At 43.0% G+C, this 19,862-nt stretch overlaps 1 protein-coding gene across 2 annotated transcripts in view; it reads right to left on the reverse strand.

The window, feature by feature from the left end:
• lpp (LIM domain containing preferred translocation partner in lipoma) overlaps nucleotides 1-19,862 on the reverse strand; it is a 138,796-nt gene that overhangs the window by 38,595 nt on the left and 80,339 nt on the right. For both annotated transcript variants that reach the window (XM_068707847.1, XM_068707848.1), the window contains one exon: nucleotides 15,808-16,401. In XM_068707847.1, coding sequence (XP_068563948.1) covers nucleotides 15,808-16,401 — 594 coding nt within the window. The remainder of the gene's footprint in view (nucleotides 1-15,807; nucleotides 16,402-19,862) is intronic.

Raw genomic sequence — 19,862 nt, forward strand, 5'->3', positions numbered from 1 at the left:
CACGTAACTCTGAAAAGTGTATCAACAACAACAACGCTACGTCCAAAATCACACCTGTACAATCGTTCATCGTTCTTTTGTGTGAATAAATAGAATTAATCTTTTTGGACGCACTGAACTGTAATAACCACTTCCTGAGAGACTATACTTGCGAGCTGGAGATGCATAACCATAGTAACCCGTGACCAAACAACGTTTTTTTGTGAGAATCAGAAAGTCTGAACTAATCTGAAAAATATGGTACGCCCAGCAAAGTAGAACCAGATCCTCGGACTGACATTACAGCGTTATTGACGTTACATCGCTGTCCGCCATCGTCTGTAACAAACATTGACATCACTTCTGCATTGCATTGTGGGATATTCATGCCGGCACTGTGTCCAGTATTTAGCGTACTAACTAGCATGTTAGTGTGCAATCCAAGACCCCAGAGAGCTAAACTCTGAGCACAATTTCATTCTTTTAACTCCAATAGAAATTCTAAAACAACCAGGACTGAAATCTTGCTGAGCTTGGCGCTTTAGAGCAGGTATTGCAAACGCACAGTAGGCTTGCTGTGATAACAGGCAATGGTCCACTGAGTTTATTTCCAGAAACGGAGAGAAAATGCTGAGCTCCGATTACTGTCTACTATGTATCAAAGAGCAGCCACGACTTTACGATCCTTGCCTTTTGCTCCTGACCCCGGGTCTCGGGACGCGGCGGGCCGATAATGGAAGCCCAAACAGTGGGACCGACCCGTCCGACGTGCACATCTCTCCGCCGCGCCACACCGCTCTCTAGAGAGCAGCGGCGCTCTCGGATCGCTTGCCGCCTTGCGCCTCCTCGGCCACTCGACCGTAAACGGCCAGGATCGCATCACGGAGGATTAGGAGGGGATGAGAGGAACATTCCTCAGCGTCTGGATATTCCTCTATTGTCGCCTCAGATTGCGTGTGCCTATTCATTATTTTATTTTTTTTTAATAACACACAACGGTCCTCGGAGGTGTGCGTGAAGGAGTTTGAATTCTCCTACCTGCACAAAGGAACAGATAATCAGTCACCTAAAAGAAGAGCTCTTGTTGTCAACAACCTGCTCATTATGCCCGTGTTGTTACTCTGCGACAGTGAGGAGGACGATTTAACCCCGTTAATCTGAGCTCCACATCAAAAGCACACTGGAGAGGGAACGAAACGCTGCTATTACCAGAAACAGACTTTTGAGTTTAAGCTTCATTTATAGCTTATCCACTCTTTGACACCCTGCAGCAATGCACTGCCAGAGAGTTTAAAGCACCTTGTTAGGGAGTCTTTTGTGACAGCACGGAATCATTTTTCACTTGAATAAGAGAAAGAAATTGCTTCCCTGCATGCTTTATGATTGCTTCGCAGTTCCTGTTCGGCTTTTTTCAGAGGCAACAATGGGAACCGTACAGCGGCTATACGTGCTGCAGACGTGGGTTTTCAGTTAGGTCTGGCTCCGTTCCGTAAATTGTTTGCCTGAGCCCTCAGGACGCTCCGCCGCAGTTTCATTGAAGTAAGCGCTTAAACTCGGCGGCGACCGGGTTAACGGCTGCACCTATTCCCCCCCCCCCTCTGTATGTCGAGGCTTATAGTTCCAGGTCATCTGCTTTTGAATCAGTCGGAATACCGCTGAGAGACATCCTGACGGGCCATCTTCAAATGACGCAATGACAAAACCGTCGCGAAACGCCAGGCCCTCCCTCATAAAACAACAATAACATCTGCAAAGTGAGCGCCGTTGCGTGCGACCTGATGCGGCGAGAGGTGAGCAGACGAGAGCAGAGAGTCTGGATGCTGATCGGCTGCCCCGCTGCCACGTCTATGAATAAAGCTGTGTGCGCCACCCACTGTGGAATTGGCATTGTGTCAGAACTGGTTAAGTGAGATGTGGAGTGTCTGTGGGAGTGCGTGTGTGTGTGTGTGTGTATAGGGGGGGGGGGCTCAGTACGTGCTCTCACCTGATACCCTGACAGCATCGCGTCCCACTAAGGACCAAACCTCAGGCTCTGTCTTTCCTGCCTCTGCTGCAGTGATAGAGAGTGAACAGGAGAGACTCAGGGGCTTTAGATCTACACCTTTGTTTAGTGGAGGGGGAACAGACGGAGTGGAGGTGGACAGGAAGCTGGAACCATTGACATACCATCAACAGCTACGGTAAAGACCTTAGAGGAGTTTTCTTTTAAATATCCCAAATGGGAGTGCCACATATTTATGCTATGCTACGGACGCTAGCAGCGTGACGAGGAACTGAGCGTCTATTTTTCGCTGCACGTTTGCCGTTTTTTTCTTCTTCTTCTTTTCTTTCTGGTTGAGTTGAAAAGTTTTTGGTTGAACCGATGCATCAAATGTGTTTTGTTACGAGTATGTTGTGGTCTTATTGTGTGCGTTATGCTTTGGTTTTTTACTGTGGACTTTGTGGCGTCCTCGTGTCTGGAGAACCGGAGCGAATATTCCGTATCATAGCAACCAAAGCGTCTCAGTTGAAAAAAGCTAAACGCTGGGCCTCCAAAGCGCTCTCAAGCTTTCCCAGCTGGCCGGTTATAGCTGGGAAACACCGCTTTTGGTGTCCCCATTACAGATCCGTGGGCCACAGGTCAACTCTGCTTGTTGCAACACTACTACAGTCAAACATTACTTGAGAAAACAAAAAAAGTCACACACAACCTCATGAGTTTCAGCTTCAAGGAAGCGCTCCAACTCGGGAGCGTTACCACTATGTGTTTGTAACGAAGTGATGTAACAGAAGTTGTCCGAGCGTATATTATAGACAACACAATATTTGGTTAGCTTCGCTGTAACACTTCACTGTGACGAGCTAGCAGAGCTACAGCTGACGTCGTGGCTAACTCTGCCCTGAAGATCGTCGTTCTAAACCAGATGCACATTTAGAAGATGCTGTAATCCATGGAGTGCCCCCGAGGACATTGTCTCCATTGTACCATGTCTCTGAACAGATGATTCTATTGTCCGATTGCACTTCATAAAAGGAAGTAAAAAAAATGCAGATGTGTTGACTTTGCGAATCGTCCAGCAGGCTGTGTGAATCTACAAATATGGACCAAACTGTTTGATACAATAGCTGCAGTATCATTATATTATATATATTTCCAAAAGGAAAAGGAGGAAAATTGTATTTGAACTTTTGAGGAATCATCCTCATATTTAGGCCAGTACTTTTTTTTTAAATTTTTTTTTTGCACAGTTCAAAAGCGACGAGCAAAGACAATGAGATGGAGAGCCACAGCATCAGCAGCACTACCCACTGAGCTGAAAGTGAGGGGGGGGGGGGGGGGGGCAGCCGCTAAACAACACTAATCTGTGCCTCTGAACCTGCAGCCGTCTATCAGCTGTTTATTTCTCACTTCCTGTAGAGACTCAAAATACTCCACCTTAAAACCAGAAGCTATTGTCTCACCTTTTACAATGGCTCAACATTTCCTGCACGATCAGCGCAAACTGGAGAAAGACATAATCACTCACGGACATATTTATCCACAGATTAAATGATGATGGACTTCACAATGCGACACAGTGTCGACGGAGCTGCGGCTTTAACTCGGGCTTTTAATAGAGAAGCTTTGCTCGGCTCTCAATCTGACATCCTGGCTTTTTTTTTTTTTTTTTTTTTGTCTCCCTAAATCACAATGGTACGATTTGAAAATGGATACAGAGCCTTTGAGAAGGAAAACGGCTTATTAAGAAATAATGGTAATAATAAACGAACAACAGCAATTCGACCGTTGCATTAGTTCAGGTTCATGAGATGATTGAAAAAAAAAATGTTTTATTGGATTGGAATATCCCAAAAAAAAAAAAAAAAAAAAAGCATTTGTTGCCGCAACATTAAACGAGTGATTAAAGCAGCTTAGGCGACTCTTGTTTTACCACAACAATGAAAGGATTGCTGGATCAGTCACACTATCCTTCCTGTGACTTAAGTGTGTGTTTGCATGTTTGCATGCGTGTGTTTAGAAGAGAGTGTGTGTGGGGAGGGGGGGGGGGGGGGGGGGGGGCTTCAGCATGTCGTGTGTCTGGCATCAAAACATATGGGTTAAACACTTAAATGTTAAATATGCTTTTTTACTTATTTATGTGTTTTTAAGCTTGTATTAAGAGTCATCGATTTCTAGCGGACGAGAGACGCATTTTCTCAAGCTTGTTTGTGTCACCTTGACACACAAACTTCAATGCACTTCAATGGAAACCTTGGAGTGCGCATTGTTCACTGTGATTCAGGCTCTCGAGACTGACCGGAGAGGAGCTACATTCACGATAATACAAAAAGGACACGTCTGCTTTGATTACACAGGTGAGACGCTACCTTCAGCAGGTATTCCACTTCAAGTGAAAGTGGTTCGTCTGAGCAAAAGTACCACCGGAGGTGGAAAGTTGCTTAGTCATTTCTCTGGCGGCTGCGTGTGTTAATAGGAGAACTCGTTAGGTCTGAGAAAGGATTCGCATGATCTTATGTAATCCAGCTGATGAGTTGGCTGCGCGCTGCGATGTTAAACAGGTTATGAGTAATCTGCATTACACTTTGAGGAGAAGCCGTCGCAGCGCTGCAAATTAAGCTCAGGGCCACCTCGCGAAGGAGGCCCCCGCTTTAAGTACACATTCTCCCCAAACAAAATAGGTCATGCTGTTTTCAGCTCCAATTAAATGCCGCGGAATGAAAAAATAATAATAATACCAGCAAACTGTAGAGCAGCAGTGTGCAGAGCAGCCCGCGATAATTAAAAATGAACCGATTCCATAATTGACATTTTCCACGGCCGTTCATTCTTTGCTGTAAACTGAATTCCGGGGACGAGTTTCCAGAGTGTTGGCAGAAACGTAATGTATGTGGAGAGGGGCCTTTCAATGTTTGTTAAGATTGTGCGTGTGTAAAAAACTAGGTCATCTGTTCGGAACTGACACATCCCCCTGCAAACAGATATTTGAAAATCAGAGAGTGCAGAGAGGGGAGCCACAAGCGATCTGAGGGAAAGAAAAAAAAAAACAACAACAACAAATGACTGCACAAATCGCTGGGATGGAGATGAAACTTATTTGGCGTCTCTCTCTCTCTCTCTCTCTGTGTGCACCATTACAAAAGCCACGAATGTAGCAGAACACCAGATTACACAGGAAGCAGGTTTCCCTGGTTCCCCCCCGCTGCTTCCTCCATTCAAACACGTGTGGTGGACGTAATGAAGATTCACGCAGGTCGAGTCTGGCGGCCCGCACTTCCCTTTTCTTTTCTCCTGTGTTATTTTTTTGCCTCCCGACAAACCGCAATGTGTTCTTAACTCCTCCACCCAAACGGTGAGGTGGTTTATCCGAATCACACCCAGCTGAAATGCAGGAGAAAACACTTCACAAAGCCAGACGCTTCCTTTGATGAGAAAACAAATGTTTGCAAAGTGAACACGTCCGAGCCAAAGAGTCCTTCTGTGGACGTCTTGTTTACGTGCAAGATGAGTGGGACACAGAGAGGTGTTGCAACAGACAGGAGACCATGTCCACCAGGAGCCAGCAGGGGCCACTGTTTCTGCAGGTGGTTCTTTTGGATGCCTGGAGACTGAACCAACAAGAATGATAAATACCTTCATTGAGGGTGTCACTCAGCTGACCGGCGCTTGAATTTGATGAATTTGTTGTCGTCACATGACAGAGCGAACGCAGGGTTCATCCAACTGTCACCCAGCATGCCGCTGTATCACACTGGCCGCACTCAAAGCTGCGGGACTAATCTCAGTGCTCGCAGGACCACATCTGCATGTCCTCGCTACATACGGGCCGGCGAGGAGGGGTTGGAAAATAAACAAACTGCTCAGACGTTTCGGATGTGCCGGGGCTCGCCGAGCCGCAGTGACAGGCTATCGATCCGGCCGGTTATTTACAGGCCGAGCCGTTCTTCTCGGAGCGGGGCCGGAGGAGAGGAGGGTGGCAGGGGCCGATTATTTATGAAGCGGTTATGTGACAAACACTTGTGATCTACTGAGGGGGATACCGCTGACCGAATGAACCGGCCATTCAACAAACACACAAAATATGATAACATGAAGAGACAACACAGTCCGTTACTTCTTCCAACAGGTTAGAGCACAAAAATGAGCATTACTAAATGGAAGTGCTGACCTAGAGTTCATCTCATTTCCATTCAATTCACTTTCTAGTTTTTGTAATAACTATGATGTTCAGCTCTACACGGTTAAACCAGTTAGTTGTACCATGTTTTATATGCTCAATGTAAAATGGTGTGTTACCATACAGGGCTCAACAATAAGGGCTGCCCGCTTGCCCGGGGCAAGTAAAATGCCACGTTAGGCTAGTAAATAGAGAAACTCTAAAAGAGAATTAAACATTTTCTACCCGAGGCTGATGGTGGAAGTAGCTAAGGAGTGAGTCTTCTCGCTTCCTCCCTACCATTGACGAGAGTTGCACTAAATGGCAGCAGGTGAAGACAAAGTTTGTGAGCTGAACACAAGCGAGCGCTTCAATTATCCTGAAAACAGGAGTTTAGCAGGGTGGCGTAAAGAGGAAGTGGGTTGTTTTTTTGATAACTGCTAATAAAGACAATTTTGCATGAAGGAAAGTACAAGTTGACTACGAGCAAGTAGATTTCTGACACACTCGTTAACAAAAACACTAAAGTAGAACCCTACTATATACCTTTGTTTAATGCAGGGGATTAAGATCCTGGTAGAACCTCACATTAGCGCTAAGATGCTCATACACTTCTTAATAACAAATTCCATATACTTGAAGTGGTAACTTTAAGAGAACATGCAGAAGAACCGCAAAGAGAGTGTACTTTTAAGAGGAATAATAAACTAATGGATTTATTGGAAAACATAATCCTTTAGCTAAATCCATCAATAAAGAGCATCATTGAACAACATGGCAGGAAAAGCACAGGTGCTACTGACAACATTCACTATATCTCTGTTGCTATAGAGACAGAGAACCACGCCCTCCGGAGGGGAAAACAATTGGTGACACAATATGCAACCGAGGGCGGGAAAAAAACACTAACAAATTTCCTGTAGCTAGCTAAAAAAAAAAACGTAGGTTTTCAGCATGTCGAAGGATTATTTTAGCACCCTTTGTCTACAATGGGTGCAGTTGACAAGCTAGCTGTTAGCGAGCTAATGCTAGCAAGTAACTGTAGCTAGCTATGGCACTTCCATAATGCTATGGATCCACTTTCCACTATAAGACAAGCTAGCATGCTGTCAAAAGACTTCCTCGCCCTCGTCGAAACATCTGAAGCCCTACTGGTGGTTAACAACTCCACAGTGTGCCTTTCATTTTCCAGCTGCCCGGTTTCATATATCTAACACTAAATATAGTTCATTCTGTAGTCCACTCTACGAGTTTGTCATTAATGCTAGTGAATTATTAAAAAACCCAATTAGTAATCCGCTTATTAATTTAGCAGTCTTCAAAATGGAATTACAATGAAAAGCTTTCTATTAAAGCAATTTAAAAACACACTCCATCTGACCATAAACATAACGACTATACAAAGAAATAACTTTTAACCAATTATTTCCATATTTGCAAAAGGCCTACCACAGAATGCCCAAAGCTCTGACCATGAATCAGTTAAACATAAAAGTGCCTCATATTCATCAGCACTGCGCCCCTGTTACCCGTAATGGGCCTAATCTGTTCTTGTTGTCGCCGGTGGCCACATTCGCATTGGCGATGTGTTGCGGCCCTGTTTTAAAGCCTCGATCAGCTCCTGGAAGAAGGCTTTCTGATGTGCTGGCATGAAGACAGCGAAACATAAGGAGACCTACTTTCCATCCCCGACCCTCTCGTCTATGAAACCACTCGGTAACCGGAGCCCGAGCGGACCACCACCGAACACCATGTCACCGGACAGCACGGTCGTCGGCACGGCGGTAGCTATATACGGGAGCGTGTACGCGGGCAATGCTAGAGGCATCCTGCTGATCCCTGTCACCCAGTCTGACCTGCGTTGGAGTTGTAATGACTTCTGGTGAGAAGGCGGTGCAGAAGGCACAGCAGACAGGAATGTGTGCCGCATGGTTACACGATATAAGTCAGTCAACTGATATGAGCCAATAGAAGAGGGGTCTCTGCGTGGACTCCTATTCAAACATTCATTTATTTGTATCTTTATATTTATACAATTCACATAAAGTTAGTTTTCTTCCCAATTCCAGTCATTGGAATGGGTTAGGCTTTCCACTATAACAGTGGATACATAATGACACAGTGTTTGCATTAGTTACAAACAGCCTTTTGCTCTTTTAAGCTCCCGTCTCTAAAATCTTGCAGATCCGCCGCCAAAAATTTCCTCCCGACTAAACTATTGATATTTTGAAACCTCACAAAGTTCACGGCATAGTTTTTAAACATCAACATCACATTTTCATGCACATCCCGACCTGATGCCCGTTGCAGCTTTCAGATAAAAAAAAGTATCTACGTTATCTGCGCATAGAAGACGGTGCCTTCAAGAAGGGGTCGTGTTTACTGTGTTTGAAAGCGGAGTCAACTGGAATGACCCACTGCTGTGGTATTCACCACTTGAATCCAGCTCTAAAATGATGGAGCCAATGGAGGTTACCTTTCTGATGCTTTTTTTAAAAAGGATTTCTGAAATGCAGCATCATTAAGCATTTTGGAAAACAAAACAGGGCAATGTCTGTTTTATTATCAGTCCCCTAGCAACAGTGTTCTCGCAACTTAAAAGTTGAAAAATAATTGCTGAAAACATGTGAAAAGGCTGAACTCTATAGAACTGAATTGTGCAGTTAGACCGTTGAGTTTTCCACTATTTCCGTGTCTACATTAAAGGTACCCTGTCGAGTGTATTACCACTAGCAGCTCTATGGGGCAATATTTGTAAGAGCTTCGTTTGCTCTCCTTCATGCACATGAGGATGCATGAGATGCTGATCTCTCTCTCTGGTCTACATGCGCCAAGAAACATCAGTGTGCCCGTGAAGGCTGCTAGCAAGTAAACACAACTGTAAACGAGGCCGGTTTCAAAGTGTCTAAATTGTTTGCAAATGTTTCATCAATACGGAAAAGAAGTCCACACATTTGTCAGGCCTCAGGGAGAGACACCAGCGTTTCAGTGGGTTACACTGAATGGAAGCAGAGCCTTTGTTTGCTTACAAGTGTTCCTTTAAAATCACCTGAACTTGAAGCATATCACACATACGATATAATATTAAATAAACACACCGAGAGTAAACACCATAAACGTGGACAGAGTGGGCCGATAAGTGCTACTCTTCAATAACATGTAGTAGAAATTAGGAGAGATTTGCTGCAGTTCACTTTAGGTGAAAAAATTATCGTGAGAGACTTAATTATTATGGACATAGTGCAAAGCCTGTTATTTGTGCTTCTTTGTATAATCTTGTTTTATTAAATGGCATGAGCAGAAAAACCATAATTGTAGGAGAGGGCAGAGAAGTTCACAGGTGTAATTGGAGTGCTCATACTTAGATATGAGTGGGTGTACGTTTTCAAAAGCATGACTCATTTTGTTTTTAATTGCGCTGTGAAGACAATATCACTGTCTGAGAAACTGCATGGACTATGTTATAGTTGTATTTTCAGGTTCATTACGTGTACCTTTCACCCATATTGCACGCACACACACACACACACACACACGCACACGCACACACACACACACACACACACACACACACACACACACACACACACGTGCACACACACACACACACACACACACACGCGCGCTTATTTAAGTGGTGGCATTTTTCTGAAAGCTCCACTTAACATTAACTTGGCAGAAATTGCTACACAGAAATAGAAATCATGGTTTTGTCCTTTAAACACAGCGGCACTTGAATAGCAACTAAACAAATGTGTTGAGGTGCACACTGGGAGAATTTAAGGCTGCTTTTTCTGATGTCGTGTTAACACTTTATGGTTCAGTAAAAATAGACAGCAGCTATGAGGAATTCTAAAGAAGTATTCATTTCTTTTTCTTGTAGCCAGAGGGAAATTCTGTAGATAAGACTGAAGAGGGAAAAAAAACGCACAAAAATATGTGGAAGAGCTGTGATTGTAATAGTTTGATTGAGGCTGTGAAAGAAATCAAAATGTCTAAGGATAAGAAAAAGATACAGAATGTGCGTGATATCAATAACTTATCTGCACCAATTTCCTATTTGTCTATCAGTGTGTGTGTGTCAATACATAGTTGAGAATAACCATTTTGTTTGTTTGGCGTAGAAAAAAAAAGTGCAATTTGTTTTCACGGTGCATCGACACAGAGAAAAAGATCACAGGGCTGCAGATAACATGTTTTCATCTCGTCGGAGCCGTGGGCTCTCACTTTGTAGTTCCACATGGTAACCCTGCACCCTGCAGAGAATCCTGTCTGGTAATCGACACTCAGTCAGCTCGCTTTTTTTTTTAAGAGCTGCTCATAGTTCATAGAGCGGAGGGCAGCTGGGGTCAATGAGCTGAGGAGGCGGCACCATGTATGATGTGTACACAGCAAGTGTTCACACCTGATCGTCTTTCCAGGCATGAACCTAAGCGCCTCTTGAGCAAGTGAGAGAAACAGCTCCGTTTACAGCAATACTCTGATGCTGCAGATTAAGGAGAGGTTGACTTCCCACATAGAAAAACAAAACCGTTAAGTTCCTCTCAAAATGACTGTAATGTCAAGCGATCCTTTTTGTGGAGTCCCCCAAGGGGCTGTCCTGGGGCCGCTTTCATTCTCGATTAACATGTAACTTCTGGAGCATATCTTCCACAGACATACAGTAATATTGACCTACTACTAGTACTACCTAAGTCCTACGCCTTGCCTTACAAACAGGGTGTCTAAAAATGTCCCGCACTTGAATGGCTCCAAATGAGAGATTCATATAATTGCCCATTTTGGTCCCAGTACTAGAATTTTTAACATTCGCTGGTCTAGTCTGGGTTTTTTTTTGGTGCTCGGTGACTAAATTGGTGCAGTATTGTTTTATAAGTAATACAGTTTATTTTTAAATTCCCAGTGAAAAAGAAGTTATAACATATTCATCTTCTGTACGGTCATGTATCCCCTACTGAAACTGAATTATTGAGCGGTGTACAGTAACAAGAGGGATTTAAATCAAAACGTTGGCATCTGATTTTAACGATAAAAAGTAGGCCGGCTTATAATACAGAGCCATACGGAGCTACAGAGGACTGTACTAAGTGACTCGACTTAACTCACTTTTGTTTGTTTTTACTTTAATTAACTTTAATTCTAGCTTCTTTTTTTCCCAATTGCTCTTATTTTATAATTTTAACTCATTTTACATTATATTTTGGATTTTATTTACTTTTTAATTCCTTGTTTTACTGTAACGCTCTTGGTAAAGTTCTAGAAAATTGCTATATAAATAGTTTGGTTGATCTGCACAAAAATTAAGAAGCATAATGCAGTTTACCGACACCTATATATATATATATATATATATATATATATATATATATATATATATTATATATAAAAATTAACCTTTGCAAGATGGAATTAATGTTTATGATGCATTCCAATGGCACATGTTGGTAAAAAAACGGAATGTACTATTTAAATACAGAATAGTCCTTCCTAATATGACTAACTATATTAACATATTAATCAGATATGTGTGTTCATATATAAACATATGTTCTTGCCTTATTCTCTACCACCATCGGTTAGCGACACCATGTGATGTCACAAAAGCGCTCTTTTGGACACATCCTGATGGCACCATATGCAAATGCTCGTGTGCAGGTCAAAGGCAAAGTGGCCAGGACTGGAAGGCAGAGAAGTGTCAGATATTTAAACATGTTTGACAGTTGAAACCATCATTGACCTTCCAGGGGGCTTTAACTGGCTGCGGGGATTGAGCGGTTCAAAAATAATCCTCCCCTGTCAAACGTCACTCAAGCTCAGCAATAACACAAGTCATCATCCAGCTTAGCTTTCCTCCAATTTTGGGGATAGACGGAGAGACTCGTGGAAATTGGTATGTTAACCGGCAGCCATGAAATCGGTTAATTTTTTGGACTACAATAGAGATCAAACCCTGTTGGATTTGGGTAATTAAGCGTCCTTGGAGCCTGTTGATGTGAGAAGCTGTTCCCTACACCTTCACTTTACGTGTTGGGTGAGGACACGTCGGGGGATTGGGTGCCGGGTGGAAGGGGGTGAGGTGGAGGGCAGAGCTGGCACGCTAATCAGGACGAGACTAGATCACAGAATCTCATCCAAGGACTTCATCTTGGACTTCTAATGATGCTGACCTTCTATGAATACCCTCAATTATGTGGGATGATCCCTTGAATAAAGTCCTCAATCAAAGTCACAGACCTCCTACTGAGAAAGTCTCGGGTATTACATAAAATCAACATTAAGTGGAGATGGACAAATGTGTAAATAGCTCCTTTAATTGACTACGTTTTGGTTTATTCACACAAGCGATTAAAAGAGGCACAAGCCACTTCTTTTAAGTAGATTTAACACCATTTGTAAGAGGTTAGGAACATGCCACGACATCGGGTCAGGCACGGTGGCGCTCATAAAGGCAAAGTTGACAGTTTTTCTGCTTTCAGTCTAATCTTGCTTTTATAGTGTCTGGTTTATTTTGGCTTTACAGAGCTGCTATACTGAGACAAACAAACAAAGAGACAGATTGGAGCTAAGGTTTGGGTATAAAAGTTCTAGGGGAGGGTCGGGTCAGAGTCATTTACAGCACATCATCGAGCTGGATGTTGTGTGCATATGGGGCATTAAGTTTCCCCGATATGTTTCAAAGCCTTCAAATGAAGCACGGGGGAGGGGGAGGCACAGAGCCCATTATCCTGCTACAGCATATCCTTGGGAAAGAAAGACAAATATATATATATACACACATAGCTCACACGCTATATGTGTAAAATTAGTGATTTTCTTTTATCTGAAATCAAAGCGATGCTCACAAATCTATTAAACGCCACCTTTTGTTTCTTTAATAATGCATCATACTGGGACCACAGCGAGCTTTTCAAGCAAAATGTAGACTTTTGTTCTGAACAAATATAATTAGACTTATTTTTAAGATACTCTCTGCGATGTTGAAGCTAATTTGTATTTAGTAAAGTACAGTCCTTGATGAGCTATTCCCAGAGGGCGGGAGGCCCAGTTTGTATTTTGAACCAGCATAAAATCCTTGAATTAAAGAAAACTCAAGGGCCTTGCACTTTCCAGAGATTGTCGACGGCTGGATGTACCGAGATTAGAATAGCTGTCTCTGTGGCACACGCTACTGTTCTAAGGGATGACAGTATTTAGTCATTCTTCTCAGTCATGTACAGCTCTATAAAAAGCTCCGACATCTTGCGATGCTTTTGAAGGCTTGAGGCCAGGCCTAAGACGGTCGCTCTCGCTGAGATGAAATGTAGTGTTTTTAAACCGTATTATGAATACGTTTTTTTTGGTGTTTGCGTGTATTTAATTCCAAGTGCGTTTAATCGTACGTTTGATAATGGACTCTAAAAATAAGAAGAAAAAACCTTTAAAAATGATAAAACACATTGATAGTGTCCTCGATACCAGACAGAGGTGGACAGAAGAAAGCCTCTCATTTCTAGCCAGCGACTCTGTCAGCTGTCACAGGCAGGTTTGATCAGCTGAAGCTAACCTGCTAACGAAGCTAATGTTAGCGCCGTGAGTCATTTGAAAAAGCCGTCTAACTAAACCCTGTTTTTGTTAACAGAAGAAGGGCTCTTGAACGTGTACTTGAGGAGCAAATACATAACATCGTGCTGAAAGACTGCAGCTGCATGTCCCAAGCTCAAAAGCCTTCATCCTCCACCAGCTGACGATCCGCGTAGAAGGCGTAGGAATAAGGAACGGTTGGAGCCATTCATCTACTTTTGGTCCTAGCTACGGTTGCTAAGCTATGACGGGACAATTGGGGGAGGAGTTTAACAAAAGGTCAATTGTCTTGACTTTTGAGATCATTTCATCTTGACGGACAAAATCCTAAAGACGCGTGGGGCTGAAACCATTCCTCGACAAACTCGATAACTAAGAATCACTGACGCACATTGTATCCATCGAGGCTTCGTTCAAGCAGCTTATGAATACATAATTACAACTACTAATGCCTAGATGTTATTTTATTCAAAGGAAGTATTTAATTAAAATACAATCATTCATCTAATAATTTGAATTGCATGTTTTTATGCAAATAACCACTATAGATGACAATAAAAAGGTAAAAGAAAAGTTTCGAATAATTGACGGTTTGGGACGGTTCTGATCATTTTTCGGGGACGGTTCTGAGACGGTGGATAACAAAAACTGGATCCTTGAAAACCAGAATGTAATATGAAGCTGAACCACAGTAAATTACTTTGGTTTGAAGGATCATATTATTGTATGCAATTTAATTATTACACGATTAATCAGTGGTAGAATATTTAATTACTAAAATCATTGATAGCTGCAGCCCTACACACACACACACACACACACAGTAGTTATAACTACACAGTAGCATATAATCACTCACCTTTTTATTTTTACCTTATACATATATACTGTATATACATATATACTGTATATACATATACTGTATCTAAATATATATACCGTCTTTACACCGTCTTTACACAATTAAATGAAAAAAGAAACAAAGTTAAAAGTATTGAGCTTAGATTTACAATGCACAGCGGGTAGATGATATACACAGCACACATGAATACGAGCTGCTGTTTATGAGACAAATGAAATCAGATGGTGTAAACCCCCAACGGAGAAGATCTTTCAAAAATTCATAAAGGTTAAAACAACTGTTTATTCTGCGCATTTCAATGGGAGATGGCAAGCAGCTCCCTGTTGGATTGCCATCTGATGCTGCAGATATGTATGCATACTGTGCGCACACACACACACACACACACACACACACACACACACACACACACACACACACACACACACCTACTTTATCAAATAGCATACAACATGACTGAAAAGATGCCATGAAGAAAAAGAACTGATGGGGAATCACTTCTTCACAGTACCAAACATACTGTGACCCCCCCCCCCCCCCCCCCGGCTCAAGAGATGAGGGTCAACTTCGTCAACGGGCGGATTGATGAAGTGATTTCAGTCATGCAGATATTGTGATGGCGTAAACCAAAGCTTTTTATTTACCTCATGATCCTACATCGTCAAACCCCTCAACTATTCTCGTAGAATTTGAGTAGCGACTAAAAGGGCGGAGTTTTGGATACGGGTTAGTTTTCCTCCCATGGTGTCTGGGTGCTGGGTTCAGTCTTTTTGAGATAGAGGAGCTCAAACATCCCAAAGAGGTTTGAGGACAGACTGCTACGCTTTCGTTTTGACAAGAGCAGGTTGAGGTGGTTCGAGCGACCAATCCGGAAGCTTCGCAAATCCCTCCCTATGGAGGTATTCCAGGGATATCGAATTGGGAAGAAGCCCCGGGGCAAACCTCGAACACGCTAGAGGGATTAAATATCCCAGCTGCCCTGTGAACGCCTGGGGATTCTCCAGTAGGGAGCTGGGAGACGTGGCTGGGGAAACGGATGTCCTGACTTGTCTGCTTAGCCCAGTGCCACCATTCCAGAGTATGGAAAGAAAATACATGAAAGCTGATAGATGGAAGGATGGATGGCTAAAAGGGTGGACTAATTGTTGCCTCATCCACTACTGCAGTAATATTTTTCTATTATCACAAACATGTTTGTTTTTTCTAGCTACGTTAAAAAAAATGATGGCAACTGATGGAGTAAACTGTATGCGTGATGAAAACCATTCTTACCTTTGGCGGAATAGCTGGTCCAGCCGTGTAGGGAACCAGGCTTGGTGGTACATCTGTGATGTAGGTCTTTCTGGGGCCTGGAGGTTGGTATGCCTGGACAGGGGCCGGCTCAGGTCTCCTGGGAATTAGGCCGCCTACTTGGGGTACTCCTGGATGGTGTTCTTGGTATCCGACCGGAGCCATCTGGGAAAAGCCAGGCTGTGGTGGTCCATAGGCAAAGTCGGGACCTTTGGGCTGGGCAGGCATGTACTGCACCTGTGCAGGGCTGCGAACGGGCTGCTGGCCAAAGTGGTGGCCGATTGGGGCTTGATGCTGGGGGCCGGGCTGGGCCGACCTCACCTGGACGTTGAAGGTGGGCTGGCTCGGGGTTGAGGCTGTAGCGTAGGAGGCTGGTACAGGCTGAGGAGCGCTGTGGCTTTGAGCCTTGGCCACAGGGCTGGCAGGAGAAGGGGGGATGGACGAGACCCCCCCGGGTGCCTGAGGTTTGGGCGTTGACTTCTTCGTGGCGGTCAGAGGCGGCTGGGTTGGGATGACCATGCGCTTGTAACCGGTCACTGGAGCGCTGGGGGTAGAGGCTGCCGAGGATACGGAGTTCTGAAAAACAGCGGAAAGTTTGGCTCCGGTTAAAACAAACAACCAAATGGAAAAAACTCATTGCTCTGTATGGGCTGGAAATGGACATCTAAGGAAACGGAACCAAAGAACCACACATTTACAGTCCAAAGGTTTGACCATGTTCAACGTCTTATGTTAGCATGCTAACATTTAGCAGCAATAAATACAAAGTACAGCTGAGGCTGATGGGATATTTGGTGATAAAATAAAGTATTGGACACTTTGAGCTGATGATGGTGCTACTCACCAAAGGTATTACAATTCATGTGTGTGTGTGTGTGTGTGTGTGTGTGTGTGTGTGTGTGTGTGTGTGTGTGTTGCTAAATCCATGACAATCTGTCCAAACGTTGAGACATTTCACTCAAAAGCACAACCTCATGGCAGTGCTAGATGAACGATCAGGGGATCGCCAAAGTCAATAGGGTTCATCCTCTGGGGAGCATGGATAGGTGCAAAAACGTTCGGGGAAATCTATCAGATAGTTAGATAGATAGATAGATAGATAGATAGATAGATAGATAGATAGATAGATATTTCAGTCTGGAACAAAGTTGTAGACTGACCGACAAACCCACACTGTCCCCCCTGCTAGCGTTGCAAAAAAAAACAACAACCAAAAAACCCAGTAACAGGACAAACACACAGTTGCATTCAACAGCCATCTACCGATACTGTGGTTTACGCTCAAATGATTATCCACCCTGCCTCCTTGGAGTCAATTACAAGGCTACCTCGACAGCAGAGGCTCCACACCATCCGCTGCCACCCATAATCTATGGCTAATAAAGCAGGAGGGGAAGGGAGATAAATTGTTTGGCAGAGGACGCCATGACAGCAGACTGGCAACGGCACACAACACTTGTGCTGACTCCAGCTCCTTGGTCGGGAAAGATGTTAAATCACGGAGATCTGCGGCGCTGGTGTTCCTGGGAAGAGGCGGCTGTAAAGCAGCAAACACAAGCCACTGCAGGGCTTCTCGCCGCCGCGTTTTTTTTTTTTGATCTAACGTCCAGTCGGTCACATCGCGCCGCACGGGCCAAACCACAACAGCACACAGCCGATGAACACGCAGAGCAACTGCATTTCACTGGGATGTCAGAGGCGTCCGCCCCGAGTGTCTGTCATGTAAGTAATAATTGTTTTTCACTACCACTACATATCGGTGTCAGACGTTCAGCCAGTCTAAAAAGGGTCTATCATTAACCTTGGATGGCCTTATTAGGTTATTGCCTGCAGCCAAAAAAAATCAGAGTCAATTACTAAACTTGCAGCACTCGGGGAACAAAAATGAACACTTGTAGTCTTTAGACCCTTCGCAGTTCAGCTTGATGAGACGTCTTCTAAATTGGGGCAGAGCAACAATTCCAATCGATTTCCCTTAAAAGTTGATCAAAGCCTGCTGCGCAGCGATGCCCCAAATAGCTGTGTTTCTGCTGCGCTGCTACACGCTGCTGTAATCCCTCGCTTGAATTGAATGAGGCACACTCGCGCTGTAATTCCATCAGTGGAAAAAGTAGCCTGTAAAATTTGCATCCTGATAATATGTCGCGACACAAATCTATTTTTTTTTTTGGGGGGGGTAAACAAGGTGCAATGCATCAACTTAAATCCCATCTAATCGAAGTCAGAGGGGAGCCCCTAAGGAACCATTAAAAAGCTCCCGAAAACATTTCCTGCTCTCACTCCGATTCCTGCCTCAGTGATTAGTGCTGATGTTTATATCAAAAGTGTGTCTGTCTGCATATGTATGGGGGGGGGGGGGGGGGGGGGGGGGGGGGGGAATAAAAAAATAAATTCTCCACTATGCCCTTTAGGAAGTGAAATTACTCAATTTAAATGTTTCATGGGTTTTAAATACTCTAGATTATTAATTTATCTTTAAGGCCTTAGAACCTACAGTAGCATTTAGTTAGAGCAGAGCGCTGGAAATGCAAATTGGCCCCCTCCAAATAATTACACGGTCATGGCACGTTTTCCACAAATTACATTAAGAGAATGGATTCACGCCTTTCTGAGGGCGATGGAACTTATCAAACGCGTACGACCTGAACAAAAATGTCTGTGTTATTAACTAAGTTATCATTTTAGTTTGACCCTACGGTGTTAATGAGAGGTGTGAGATAACATGATTGATGGGTAGGACATGGACAATATGTAATGATGTGATACTTTCTCTCATAATGATGAAAATGTTCCGAATGTGGATGGATGTATTATAGCAGCATGATGCTTCCACTGTGACAAAAAACATTTTGCTCAGACCTTTTCCTCATATATAACAAGATATCACTATTTTATTGTTATTACCACACAACCAATTACTACATTTTTAAAAGAAACTTTTTCGTGATATAACTCCACATCATTTGTTGTATCACCTTCCCGCTATTACATAATCGTCATTGCATGAATGTATGTCGTTAAAACAATAAACGCTTTAAAGACGGACAAGAATATTTGCTCAGTTTCTTGTTATTACGTTTTGTTTTATCAAGAGTTATTTCGTCACATAACGAGATCATTTTCATGTCATTAGGACACATTTTCTGGTTATTACTACAAAACTAATAACGTAATTTTTTACTTTTCCTTCAGTTGTAAATCGTTTTATTTTGTTGAATCACAAAACCTTCTCCTTCTAAAGCTCAATCATCGTTACATTAATGCATCTCATTAAATCAAGAACAGTTTCTTGTCATAACTTGGTACGTTGTTGTGAAAAGAAACCTCCATACATCTTTCCATAATATGTAGCACAGTGCGGAAAATGCCCATTATGAAAGATGAAATATGAAATCATCAAATTGCAGTTGAACGAAGTAAACTGCAATTTTAATAATAAATAACTCATGTTGAGAGTTTTACAATTTGCAGCGCCAATTTTGTAAAACGATAATAATCAATGAAATCCACTGAGGGACGATAAAAGATGCAATTAAATTATTACAGATTATAAATTCTAAATGGTCCTTTAGTATGATCCGACACAGTTCTGAAATCCACAAGTCCGACCTCATATACCCCCCCCCCCTCCCGTATACACAAACACAGCACAGTTTTTAAAAAGTTTTCCCCAACGCCTTCAGGAAAGTTAACCCTCACCCCACACTGTAATTCAGACTGACTTTGCAAACAACTTAAGTGTGAAATTTCACAGAGGCTCTCAAGAAAGCCTTTTGACACATTAAAAAAGATTAGGAGAGACTATACAAGCCTAAGGGGGCTGAGTAAAACTGTTAACTTTGCATTTCAAACCACAAGGGTGGGAGGGGGGGGGTTATATATATATATATATATATATATATATATATATATATATATTTATTTTTTTCATTTTTTTTTGTTAAAGCAAGCTTGGGGAAAACCCCTAAAGAGGGAGAAGTTCTGCATCTTTTCAGACTCATCTAAGGCCGTGGATATATTTCCCCTTAATGCTGCTC

This window comes from Cebidichthys violaceus, unplaced genomic scaffold (genome assembly GCF_023349555.1).
Source record: "Cebidichthys violaceus isolate CVI_PGR_0920_01 unplaced genomic scaffold, fCebVio1.0.p SCAF_13, whole genome shotgun sequence".
In the NCBI taxonomy this organism is placed as follows: Eukaryota; Metazoa; Chordata; class Actinopteri; order Perciformes; family Stichaeidae; genus Cebidichthys; species Cebidichthys violaceus.